Raw genomic sequence first — 13931 nt, 5'->3', positions numbered from 1 at the left:
TTGTGTTGCTACAAGGGGATAGTGTCCCGATTATACATTCCCATGCATGGCTATGTCACACCACTATAATTTCGCAACCTGGAGTGTAAAGGGGAAGGGATAGGTCTATAAACGCCATCAAATCTATGCCCAACTTTGCAGACACAAATCCCAGATAGTGTTTCTATAAAAGACGCACCTGACATCCTCAGAGGCCCACAAGCTTTGCAAGAAACAGAGGGGGCAGTTATTCCACACGCCATGCTCTGCGTTTGCGAGGGGGTCGGCAGTATGGATAAAAGTGGGAGTTCCATTCGAGGCACTAGACACACGTATTGCTACACTTTAATCTGAGGTAAGCTGGATGGCACACAGGTAGTATTGGGCAGCCTTTATGCCCCGAACACTGACCAAGATGCCTTTTTGGTTCGGGTCAGTGCAGCGTAGGTGAACTTGACACTGTATCCATGGATACTGGGTGGAGCATATAAATCAGTATTAGACATACACCTGGACCGGTCACATCCCCCACTACCAGGCGCTGTGACAGTCTGACAAGCCAAAGGCCCTATCAGCATGAGTGAAGGGTTGATCACTAGCTGAAGCATGGCGCAGCAGGAACACAGGAATACTCCATTTATTCGACCAAGCCATATACACGCATAGACCAAATATCATGCTCCCCTGCATTGCTGACACAAATTACTCATGCTACCTATTTTGGGAAAATACTGTCCGACCATAACTTCTTTGAACTCACTATGTCATGGGGTCATGTGCCTACACCTGTCCCGATGTGGAAACGTAATCCTCTTTTATTGGAAGATAGTGCTTTCCGAGCCCATATGGCCACCACTATTGAGACATATTTCTCATTAAACACGAATACTGCCTGTACCCCACTAATAGAGTTGGAAGAATTTAAGGTGGAAACGAGGGGGGGCAGCAATTAGTTTTGTGGTTGGGGCATGACAAACTATCCTTGGTGAATTAAAGAGTGTAGAAGCGAGCACTCTAGAGAGGTACGCAATGGTGACCCCGGAGAGCTGGGCGAGTCTGCGGGATCCATGCTTTCAGTATGTGGAGCAGTTAGAGCATCATCGTGTTGGTAGACATCCACTCATACATGCAGAGGATACACACAGAGGCAGACAGAGCAGGCTCTCTACTGGCTTGTTTGATTAGGGACAACCCCTTTCATTGCCCATACTTTAAATCAACACTCCATTGCATGCACACAGAGACACTCAGAATGAAGTGAACAAAGCCTTCCGGGAATATTACGAACACTTATACACGGCTCCCCAGACTACAGAACCACAAGCAATCAGTGATTTCTTAAATGAGATTCAGTAGCCTCAGATGACTGTTGCAGATGGAAGGTCACGTGAAGCGCCAATTACTGCGACAGATATCCAGCAGGCTATTAGATACCTTCCTCACAATAAAACCCCGGGATTAGATGGCCTACCTGTGGAGTTTAATGCCACCTTTGCCTCACAATTGGTGCCCCGGCTGGAGCGCCAGAACCACAGTCTCTGGATTGGGAGGTGCTTTCCCCAACCACAGTACAAGCCCTAGTGAAATCACTGCTGAAATCGGGCAGGGACTGTGCATATATATCACGGCATGCAGACCCCTATCGCTCCTAAACACAGAATAAAAAATATTAAGCAAAGTTCTGGCAGGCCGTCTCCTCCCCTTTCTCTCCAAACCAATCTACCTGGATCAATGCAGCTTTGTGCCCAGCCAAAGTACATCCCTAAATATATGCAGACTCTACCAAATAATGTGGACAATTCCGGATGACCTCTCCAATGCAGGGTGCCTCTCTTTATACCTACGTCAGGTTTTTGATATGATAAAATTGAAGAATATGTTGGTGGCCCTCACACGATACGGGATCCCCCAGGAGTTCACAAGCTGGGTCCAGTTATTCTAAACTTTACTAATGGCAGGGGCTCACACAGGAGCACACGTCTCGGGCCCCTACAAGATACAGCGAGGAACAAGGCAAGGGTGCCCGCTGTCCCTTATCCTCTTCGTACTGACCCTGGAACTCACCTACTGCATCGAGACACAGTGAATTGGGAAGTCCCGCTTGGGTAGGTGGTGCACAAATTGTCCCTATATGCTGATGATATTGTACTATACTAGGGACCTCCAGAGCGGTTTGCGCACTGTGGCCCTGATTTTCTCATAATTCCAGTCAATCTCAGGGCTTGCCATCAACTTTGATAAGTCACATGCGTACTCAATCGAAGAGGTAGTCCAGAATCCTGAAGTCTCCTTTGGAGAACCAAAGGTGGCCGTTGCCCCTGACACATTCAAATACCTGGGAGTCCAAATATATAGAACTCAGCGGGACCTCTTAGAGGGGAATTTACAAAGGGTGATCACCTCACTGCATTCCCAAATAGCCTTTTGGACTTCTATCCCCCTATCAGTGGCAGTACGTCTGGCCATTACCAAAATAGTCAAATAGCATCCTATACTTCTTTACTAACCTGCCGGTGGTAATTCCGAAAACTACTTTTAGAGCATTAAATACTTTGCTGACTGACCTAATATGCGGCACAGGCAGACGTTAAGTCAGTCTAACAAAACTAGAGTGACCTTCAGACGCTGGTGGCATGGGGGCCCCAGATCTAAGGGCTTACTGTATGGCAAGCCAACTGCAATGGCTTTCCTACTGGCAAGCGGCCCGTAATTTACAGATAGCATACACTCCCAGTAGGATTGCGCGGGGAATGTTACACATGCTGCTTTGCGCTTGGGTGGGTGCCCCAACCGTGACCCCAGTACTACTGAAATTTGGCACTGGCATATTGGAGAATGGTCCTAAAATACACCGTACACAGTACACCAAATGCCCCTACTGTTCCACTCCTGGGACTTACTGTCCCTACTGGGATACTGACAAACAGAAGACTCTCGAGGTGGGAACAGGTTGGAGTGAACACTATAGGCATGCTATAAGTATATAGCACCCTATTTACTCATGCCGATTTTGTTCATGACCAGGGGCTTCTAGACACATTATTTCTCCTAAATGCGAGCCTGATGCAATATATTAAACAGTGCTGAGCTCCCACCGGGACCGAACCACCAACGCATGAACTGGTGCACTTGATGTACCCAATGGGCACTGGTAGACACCTAACACGTTTGTAGTATTGGGGCATAAGGGCACATATACCTGCCCCCTTATTGCCGTTAGCAGCTAGATGGCAAAAGACCAAGAGAGGGTTATGACAGACAAGGAATGTACCTCCCTACTCGCCTACCCAAGGGGAGCCTCCCGCAACTCCCGACTCAAATTGGTACAATACATGATAACCCAAAGAGCATAGCTCACACCAAATTGGCTGCATGCTATGTTCCCTGCAGTAGCCCCAAACTGTCCTAGATATCCTGAACAGGACGCTGATCTACTGATGTGGTCAGAGGCGCAACTAGAGCCAAATTTCGGGGGGGGGGATAAGAAAAAATTTCGGGGGGGCTGAACCTTTAGTAGGCAGAGTGGAGCTACAGGGGCTCTTAGAAGGGGTGAAACAACTGCAAGGCCTAATTAATATTCAAATGGTCTTTTAAAGACCTGTGAAACGTGTGGATGCTGCTCTGTGTGTGCCCGGGATCTGTCTCATCCTGGGCTGCCACACAGGACAGGGGGGGCTGAAGCCCGGTGAGTCCAATGGGTGTTGCGCGCCTGCATGTGGTCCTGCCCCGTCTTCTCCACATATTGGACACAGATCTCAGCCACACTGCGGCAAGTGGTTGAGGGCACACATGGAATACAGTGAAGAGCTGTCTACTGGGCTTGTTTCCACGCACGGAGGGACACAAGGTGAAGGTGAAGTTTGCACAAACATTGTTCACAGTTTGTACTTCGTCTGGTCCTTCAAAATAATTTTTTTAAATATATTAATACAGACAATATGTCATTAAAATATATCTAAAAATCATATTTTTTCAAGCAAAGTGCTGTTGTGTTGTGTTGCTTTTTACTGTGTATGCCTTTAAGGCTTGTGTTGTATTGTAGGTATGTTATGAGGTCAGGTATTCTTTGGAATCAGGGAGAGTTGTACAGCAGTTGGGTTGGATTTGTATTTGTATTTATTTATTTGTAAAGCGCTAACATTCATCCTGAAAGGACATCACGGCGCTGAGGAAAAGTTGCAAGTGATTTGACATCAGCTCTGATTGAAAATTATTGATCTAGCCTGGGAAAAAGGAATGTTTTCAGTTGTTTCTTAAATGAGACAAAGCAGTCATTTGTTCTAAGTTTAGGGGGTAGCTCGTTCCACTTTATTGCCGCAATGTGAGAGAAGGCCCGCTCTCCCATCCTGACAGTACGAGCTCGGGTGATAGCTGCTCTTCCTAACGTCATAGATCGTAGATTTCTAGAGGGTTTATGAAATCTAACCATGTCATGTAGGATGGTGGGGCCTGAGTCGTGGAGTACCTTGTGAGAAATACACAACAGCTTAAAAATGGCTCGTTGCCGCATTGGGAGCCAATGAAGCTCACGCATGCAGTTTTTAGCTGAGTCATATTTTCTTTTATTGCAGATGGCTTTGGCAGCGGCATTCTGAACCATCTGTAATTTAGAGAAGAGATAATCTGCCATTCCTACAAACAGAGAATTACCATAGTCCAACCTACTCATCAGTAGTGACTGGACTAAGGTTTTTCTGCAATCCGTTGGCACCCAGGGGAAGACTCGTCTAAGCATCTTCAAAAGTCCAAAGCTTCTTCCGCAAGTTATGGAAACATGGGATTTCATGGATAAGTCCCTGTCCAGTGTTATTCCTAAATTTTTTGCTTTTGCAGTAGGATTGGGAGGCAAACCCAAATAGCGGATAGCGGCGGTTCCCTGGCGCTCAACTGTATTTATTGTGCTACCTTGAATAAAGCTATATATCTAATTAATGGCCTGAAGCATCATTACAATTGGCGACGATTGGAGAGAAGAATTCACAGCGAGTATATTTTTTGTGGATTTCAGCAATTGAAGAATTACTGTGTGGATTGTCGTTATACACTGTAGGGAAAAATTGTGAATTTGAACATCGGAATACATCAGAGTATCGGCGGTAAGCGGAACTGTGGAAAGTGACATACCTCTAGATATTGAGAGCTTTTGTGGAGGCAAGCACAGTGTCTGTTGACTCTCTGCTCTGTTGCACCTTTCAAATTGGTGGTGAGATTCGATACGGCTCTGCGCGAGGCGGTGAGCGAGTCGGAATGCTGGAGAGTATCAGGATGGTTGAGGAAATGATGCAATAGCGCAAGGTCACGCAACGTGACCTTACGCGGCTGCCATTTTGGGAAGCAGATAAAAAAAAAAGTTTAACTAAATCGGAAGATAAGAAAGTACATGACGAAAGGAATTATCGATGTGGATTAATAGAAATTGACGAAAAAGGTACATAATTGAAGAAATACAGGTGAGATTGTCGGGGTGGTATTTAATTTACAGAAAAGAGACCTTAAAAAAAGAAATACGTGGAAAAGTGAAGTTTATGGAGAGAGGAGACTCTAGTGAAGATATAGCAGATAACACTAGTGGAAGTACAGAAAGAAAGATGACACAACAGAACTTTACTATAAGCACTCCTCAACCGTTTTGGGCTACTGGTGCACATCCGGAGATAAAATGGATTGAATGGAAGGAGTATTTCATTAATTACATAGAGGCAATTGATGAAGAAAAAAAGATGAAGCCGGAACAAAGAAAATAATTTTATTACATTCTTTAGGTGCAATTGGTCTGAAAATGCATTCACGTATGAGTAAAGTGGAGGATGCGAATTTAAATGTCTTTGAAAATTGTATTAAAGATATGGATAAATACTTCGCACCAAAAGTGTGCATGGGAGTGACTAGACACAAATTCTTCCAAAGGAAGCAAGGCAAAACAGAAACGTTGATGGGTGGATTGATGAATTGAGGAAATTAGCATTAGATTGTAGATTTGGAACTCTACACGATGAATGAATACGGGACCTATTAGTTATGCATAACAATAGCTCAACGTTACAGGATAGACTATGGGTGAATGGTGATGCACCATTGGAGGATGTGTTGGCTATTATGAGGAAGGCAGAGATGTCGGGAAGATGTTCTTCTGTGGTAAAAGAAACAGAACAGGAAAAAACGTCAGGTGCAGTTTGTAAAATACTACCACAAAACAGAACTCAGATGAAATATCAACAAGGTTCACAGGGAAGATGGATGGGTCAACCGACAAGATATCAGAAAAAAGAAACTGGAGGAGAAGAAAGAAGATGTTATTGTTGTGATAGCAAGGAACACTTGGCTTTTAGTAGGACATGTCCTGCTATTAATAAGAAATGTGGTATATGTGGAATGATGGGACATTTTTCAAATATGTGCCGCAAACGTAGCGTTATTAAATATATTTGGATGAGGCAGAAGTAGTTGGGGATGAGGAGGAGGAATGTGTTAAGAATGTAAGAGGTAATTATGTCATCAACATTTCAGATAAAGCGTTAGAAGGGAAACCTTTATGTAAAGTGTCTTTAGGTGGTGTGATTGTGGAAGTGTATGCGGATTCGGGTTCACCTTGGACTATTGTAATGAGGAAGTGTGGAAGAAATATTTTGTGGAAAAAATTGGAGAACAATTGGGGATTTCAGATATTTGTCCTGTAAGTTATACAGGGGAGAAAATTGAGATGTTGGGTTATAGGTGGCTCACATTCATTTTCAAAGGAAGGAGCACAAGAGGAAAATTATATGTGTCTAAGACGGGACCATCAGTTTTAGGATGGTTGGATCAGAAAAATGTAAATATAATTTTGGACCCTAACAGTGAAGAAAAAGTGTTGGTTATGGATGAAGAGAGCAAGTTGAGTGATGTCTTGAGCAAAGAATTTCCAGGAGTGTTTGGTGCTGTGCTAGGGAAGTTAAAAGGCTTTGAGCACAAAATACTTCTTACGGCTAATGCGGAACCGAAAGTGCATAAAGTTAGACCCATCCCAATGTTAATTAGAGATAAGGTGAAGGGAGAGTTGCAAGGCCTACTGGTGAAGGGGATCATTGAAGAGGTGGAAGCTTCTGAGTGGATTAGTCCTATTGTTGATTTGCAAAAGGTCAATGCACTAGCAAGTTTTGATCCTAATATTGAATGCTTGTTGACAACGGACGCGAGCGATAAAGGTATTGGTGCAGTGTTATCTCAAAAAGATGTGAAGGGGAAAGAGAGGATTATTCTTTTTGCATCAAGAGCACTTTCCCCAGCTTAAGTCAGGTACCCCATTATTGAAAGGGAGGCGTTGGCATGCGCGTGGGCGCTGGAACATTTTAGAGCTTTTGTGTGGGGGAAAGCAGTTACGATTAGGACAGATCATCGTCCATTAGTGAAAATGTTGTCATCAGACGGTATTTCTGGAGCTTCGGCAAGAATGGCAAGATTGTCAATGCGCATGAAAGAATTTATTTATAAAATGATTTACTTGCCAGGTAGAGACAATATAATTGCAGATTGCCTGTCAAGATTGCCATCTCCTCTTGAGGAGTGTGTAGATGACCCGTGGGGGGCTGTTAGTATTGCCTTAGTTCATGATTCAGGGGCCCCTGCTATCAGTAACAAAGTGGTTGGAGGAACAGGATAAGGATGTTGAACTTAGAAAAGGTCAAGGAGTATATATGTAAGAGTTGGCCAAAACAATGTTTTATGGAAGGAAAATCAAGAGCATTTTGGGAGGTTAGAATGGAATTGTCCTTAGAAAAAGACATACTTTTCAGAGGTGACAGAGTTGTTCCTCCGGCTTCCTTGAGGAGGAAGGTTTTGGAATTATGTCATGAAGGACATTTTGGTATTGGGAGGAACAAAATAATGGTGAAAAATATGCTCTGGTGGCCAGGTGTGGACAGAGACACAGGGTTGTATGACAATCCATCGTAAACAAACTCCTCGCGGCCGTTCGCATCGCGGCCAATACATCGCAATGCCACTTACATCGCTGATTTTATCATCGCACGTCGTTGCGACGCAAATGCGGCCGTGGCCTAGGATCGCGTATCACATCGGCGACATTACATCGCACGACATGGCAACGCGATGTTTCACAGAGTTCCCGTGTTTGATTAATAACACCTATGTATTATTTAAGTCCCAATTGAGTTTGCGGAGTGTGCACCCTAAATGGTCATTTGTATGGGGTACTCTATAGAACAATTTACTGAAAGAAAATGTGTTTCCATTTGACGGGCTTTGAGGCTGAGCCCTCTAAAAAGGACACTGAGAAATAAATGCCTCTTACACTTGCGAGATTGACTGAAGGGCTGGCAACAGAGCTAAAATTCAGCTGTGAAGCAGTTTCACTTGACCTCAGCATGGACGGACAGACGTACATTTCAAGACTTCACACCTTTAGCAAAATTTATGGCGCGCCTCTCGAGTGACACCGGCAGAATGCGCATTACGTGTGGCAGCAGGCGCGCGAGCCAGCCACTTACTTTCATCGTGCAGTATACTTTAGGAACTGGGTCACACCTGCGGGTGCGATGACAAATGATGGCTCGAGTAAACTTTCAAGACTGCCCTATCATTTTCACGGGTTACATGCATCTCGCGCGTAACAGGGGCCTTTCCGCAGCCCATCAGGAAATTTGGCAGGGTGTCCATTGGAACGGAATTTCTGATTGCCTGCTTTGACACTTGGATTCTTAATAATCTTCTAAATGACGCGGACCGTGGTCGGCTCATCTAAGCGCACTTTTCATTTTCTGTTCCCCAGTGCAGCAGACTGCCAGGTGATTCTGCTTTTCACCCTAGATATTTTCTGCAGGGCAGCTAATCAGCTTGTCAAGTTTATAAACATGAAAATCAAAAAAGAATTTAAGAACATGATAACACCTTTTCCAAACTAACCACGCTTTTATTTTGTCTGTGTGTTTACCCATATTGATCTGTTGTCTGGAGCTCAAATGAGGCTGTGAAAGCCTCAGGCCCTCAGCGTGTCTTGAAGACTGTGTCAAAAATTGGATTCCAAGTCAAATAAAATCAGGCTGCGAGCGGGTAAGGAGGCTTAAAAGAAATTTAGCCTTTCGTAGCTTTTAATACCTTCATGGGCTACTGTGTTATTGTGTTTGACTATTAACTATGTACAAACGTTGATTTTGTGTTTGACAAATAAAAATGTACAAACTTGATTCTTGTCTATTTTTGTATGTGACATTACAGATCACCTCCATTAATCCACCATCACCCAAACACCCATCCCACCCACCCACATCCATCCACCCATCCCACCCACCCACCCACTCATCCATTAATCCACCATCACCCATACACCCATCCCACCCACCCACATCCATCCACCCATCCCACCCACCCACATCCACCCACCCACCCACCCATCCATTAATCCACCATCACCCATCTCACCCCCCACATCCATCCACCCATCCACCCATTCATCCATTAATCCACCATACAGCCATCCCACCCACCCACATCCATCCATCCACCCATCCCACCCACGCACATCAATCCACCAGGACCCAGCCAACCCACTCGCCCATCCATCCCCCAGCACCTACCCATCCATCCATTAATCCACCCGCACCCATCCATCCACCCATCAGATGTTTATTAAATATGATGTATCTACTCATCAGATGTTTATTAAATATGATGCCTGAATCAGATGTTTATTAAATATGATGCTTGATTCAGATGTTTATCAAATATGATGCATGAATAAATATGATGCATGAAATTGCGTTGCATTTCTTTGTTTTCCAAATCAATTTACTTTAATAAAGACAATTTCCATTTGATGAACACAATTGCGCATATGCGCACAATTCCGCTCGCATATGCGCTGCTGTAATAATGCAATGTATGTTCAATGTACTGAAGAAACTTAATTGCCATTTTCTGAACACAATTCGGGTCATACCCACCCACTCATCCATTAATCCATTAATCCACCATCACCCATACACCCATCCCACCCACCCACATCCACCCATCCCACCCACCCACATCCACCCATCCCACCCACCCACATCCATCCACCGCACCCACACACATCAATCCACCAGGACCCATCCAACCCACCCGCCCATCAACCCCCCAGCAGCCACCCATCCAACCATTAATCCACCACATCCACCCACCCACCCACTCATCCATTAATCCACCATCACCCATTTACCCATCCCACCCACCCACATCCACCCATCCCACCCACCCACATCCATCCACCGCACCCACACACATCAATCCACCAGGACCCATTCCAACCCACCCGCCCATCCATCCACCCGTATTAAATATGATGCCTGAATAAATATGATGCATTTCTTTGTTTCCAAATACATTTATTTTAATAAAAACAATTTCGATTTTATAAACACAATTGCGAATATGCGCACAATTCCCCAGGACGTATATCATTTTGGTATGAGTGGAGGCTCGAACCTTGCCTGCCAGCACCAAAGTCTGGCAACCGATCCGTCAGACCACATATTTTATTTATTAATTTTTTTATTTATTGACGTATTGTACGTGCCGGTTTGAAACAGATGTTAGTATCTTGAAAGAAATGACCTGATTTGCGTTGCAGTTCTTTGTTTTCCAAATCAATTGCTTTATTTAAGAAGAGCACCAAAGTCTCTTGTGGCGGTATAAAAGGCCGGATCTGTTCTTAAATAAACAAGCAGCGATTCTGCTCGCAAAAGTGTCTTCAACAAATAAATATAATGCCGGTAAAGAAATGTTCTTAAATAAACAATCCTTTAATAAAGACAGTGTTCATTTTATTTATTAAATATGATGCATTCACTCAGCATTAATACATTTACTTTAATAAATACAATTTCCATTTTATAAACACAATTCCGCTGGTCGTATATCATTTTGGTACGAGTGGAGGCTCGAACCTTGTCTGCCAGCACCAAAGTCTGGCAACCGATCCGTCAGACCACATATTGTAATTATTTATTTTTTTATTTATTGACGTATTGTACGTGCCGGCTAATAAACAAAAGTGTCTTCAACAATTATTCTGCTGTCTTCCGATGTAATGTTTCTTAAACAAACAAAAGTGTCTTCAACAAAGATATATTCTGCTCGCAAAAGTGTCTTCCGATGTAATGTACAATTATTCTGCTGTCTTCCATGTCATGTTTAAAGGCCGGATGTGTTCTTAAACAAACAAAAGTGTCTACAACAAAGAAATATTCTGCTCGCAAAAGTGTCTTCCGATGTAATGTTTAACGATGTAGAATGAAATGCGATGTACTTGCATGCGTTCTGACGGCATGCGATGTGATGTCGCGCACGATGTAACAGCAGCGATGCACTGTCAGCGCGATGCGACATATCCGATGTAAGCGGCGCTTCCCAGACACAGAAGTGTTCGTTAGGCATTGTGAAGTTTGTACCTCAGCGGATAAGTCTCTCAAGACTTTGAAACCTTGCATGAGTGATGGTTTAATTCCGGAACTTCCGTGGGAAACGATTGCAGTAGATATCATTGGGCCTATTGGGGAAATGAAAGAGTTTGGGTTGGTGGCTATTGATTTATTTACAAAATAGCCAATTGTAAGATTTGTTGACAAAGCGGGCACACAGAGTGTGTTAAAATTTTGGACAAGATTTTTATTATGGAGGGTTTACCTGTTTGTATCCTTACTGACAATGGGGTACAATTTTTGTCAAACATGGCTGCTAGTTATTTTCAAAAGTGTGGTGTTATAACATAAGACAACTGCGTTATACAATCCAAGTGGTAATGGCACAGTTGAGAGATTCAATAGGGTGATCAAAGGGGTGATTCAAGCAGCGGTTAATAAAAAAATGGATTGGAAGGTTCAAGTACAAAAGGCAGTGTGGTCTTACAGAACTACATCACAAACTAGCACAGGATTATCTACTTTAGTTATGATGAGGGGAAGGTTACCAATAAGTAAAATCAATCCTGGTTGGTTAATGGAGGGAAAAATCACACAGTGGTCTCCAACTGCGGTGAAGAATGATTTGGAGTTACTCCATTCTAAGAGTAAAGAGTTTTATGATAACCACTATGGAACGAAAAATGTGGAAATTAAAGTAGGAGAATGGGTGCAGGTTAAGAAACCTTATAAAGTACCAAAGGGTGAAAGTCAATTTGAACCACAAAAACAGGAAATTGAGGTTTTGTGAAATGCTGTGAGACTAAGTGATGGAAAAGTATGGAACATGAAAAGTATTGCTATTTGTCGAAATCTGGGTGATGGTGTGGAGGAGGAGATTGTAAATAACCGGAACAAGTTTGATTGGATTGAAGACCATTTTGATGATAGTTGTTTACAAGCACAATTGGCCAATGATATAGATGGAAACACAAATAGAGCTGTAAACGACTTCCCTTTGGTGGGTCAGTCATCCCGTGAAGGGGGGGAGGGGGGGGGTGAGTGTTGCTAGTGATTGCAACAATGGTGTTTCTGACAATGACAAATAGGCATCCAATAGTGAATCTAATGTTGTTGAGAGGAGTCATGGTAAAAGAACAAGTGCTTTACCCTCTTGGTTCAAGGACTATGTTATGAAATGATTTATTATTGATGTTTATTATATCTACTATTTTTGTTATTGTTCGGTTTCCTTTTTTTTCTCTCTTCTTTTTGTTTTTACTTATATTGGGGTTGTATTCTTCTTTCTCTGTTTGAAGAGAGGGGGATGTGTTGTGTTGCCGTTTACTGTGTATGCCTTTAAGGCTCGTGTTCTATTGTAGGAATGTTATGAGGTCAGGTAGAATGTAATGTTTGCATTCTTTGGAATCAGGGAGAGTTGGACAGCAGTTGGGTTGGATAGCGGCGGTTCCCTGGCGCTCACCTATATTTATTGTGCTACCTTGAATAAAGCTATATATCTAATTAATGGCCTGAAGCATCATTGCATGTTGTCATTTCTATGTCTGTCAGTTGTGTGGTTCTATGCATCATTAAATGATAGTCCCAAATCTTTGTGGACATATTTTAGTTATATAGAATTCGAATTTACATAACATACCTAGCAACAGTTTATCTGGCAATCTTGTATCTGTCTTTAAGATATAGTAAGATGTTCCACTATATACGTGCTTTTTTTTCGGAAAAACCAATAAAATGTGTTATTAAAAAAGGAAAAAAGGAGAGAAAGCATACCGTTCTACGTGAATGTTATTATAATACATGTCATGGAAACTTCTAGCTATTAGCAAATAGCTCACTACATGGCAAGATGTTGTGTCTTGCTTTCCCTTTGTTTTCTGTGTCCCTGCATCATCATGATGCTGCATGGAATGTTTCAATGTTACATGACGTGCTGGTCTGGCGTTGACCAGAGACTGGACAGAAAAGTGCCATGTATCGTATACCTAAACTTGCAAACTGCAACTGAACCGTATGTTCGAAGTGTATTCTGATCGAGTAACGAAGAAGCTACCTGTTCTTACAGCTGAGTCCACACTGATTACTGCTCATAATGCACTTTACCACCCCAGCCCATGTGCAGAATGAGACCTCTAAAACAATACGTTTCAGAATGCAAACTGTTTTTTTTTTAACTGTAGTGTAAAAAATGCTGTGGCGGGAACAAATTTAATTTCTAAACCCTCCATACACCAACACAGCTGTTTCTGGTTGATGATAGTCCTACCTGGAATTCTAACCCATAAATTACAGGCGCGTCGTCCTCCATGTCGTAAAAGCACCACCCTGGGCCGGTTGTCGTCTTATACTGACTCTTCGCACTTCCAACTTAGCTCTATTCCAGCTGGGGTGGTCAGTTCGAGCCACAAGAATTTTAGTTCAGAATTCTCCACGATTTTCAATGGTTTTCCGGGTTCCTGAAAGATAGCCAATGAAAAGCTGGCTAAGCTGCGCCGACTCTTGGACAGGCAACACTACTCCGACCTTGCATGTGTTCTGAACCATATTAGCAAGCGGCGC

The 13931-nt window shown here is 43.2% G+C and overlaps 1 protein-coding gene across 1 annotated transcript in view; it reads right to left on the bottom strand.

Moving 5' to 3' along the window:
• The window catches only part of EIPR1 (EARP complex and GARP complex interacting protein 1), a 919114-nt gene extending 905208 nt beyond the window's left edge, over window positions 1-13906 (bottom strand). Inside the window, exon 1 of the mRNA XM_086926388.1 lies at window positions 13639-13906. Within this exon, the coding sequence (XP_086782514.1) occupies window positions 13639-13680 (42 nt within the window). The 5' untranslated portion in view covers window positions 13681-13906. The remainder of the gene's footprint in view (window positions 1-13638) is intronic.
• Between the last annotated feature and the right edge of the window lie 25 nt (window positions 13907-13931).

This window comes from Lissotriton vulgaris, chromosome 6, assembly GCF_964263255.1.
Source record: "Lissotriton vulgaris chromosome 6, aLisVul1.2, whole genome shotgun sequence".
NCBI classification, from domain to species: domain Eukaryota; kingdom Metazoa; phylum Chordata; class Amphibia; order Caudata; family Salamandridae; genus Lissotriton; species Lissotriton vulgaris.
Note: the sequence above shows the minus strand (reverse complement) of the source record. Positions and strands in the feature narration are given on the sequence as shown.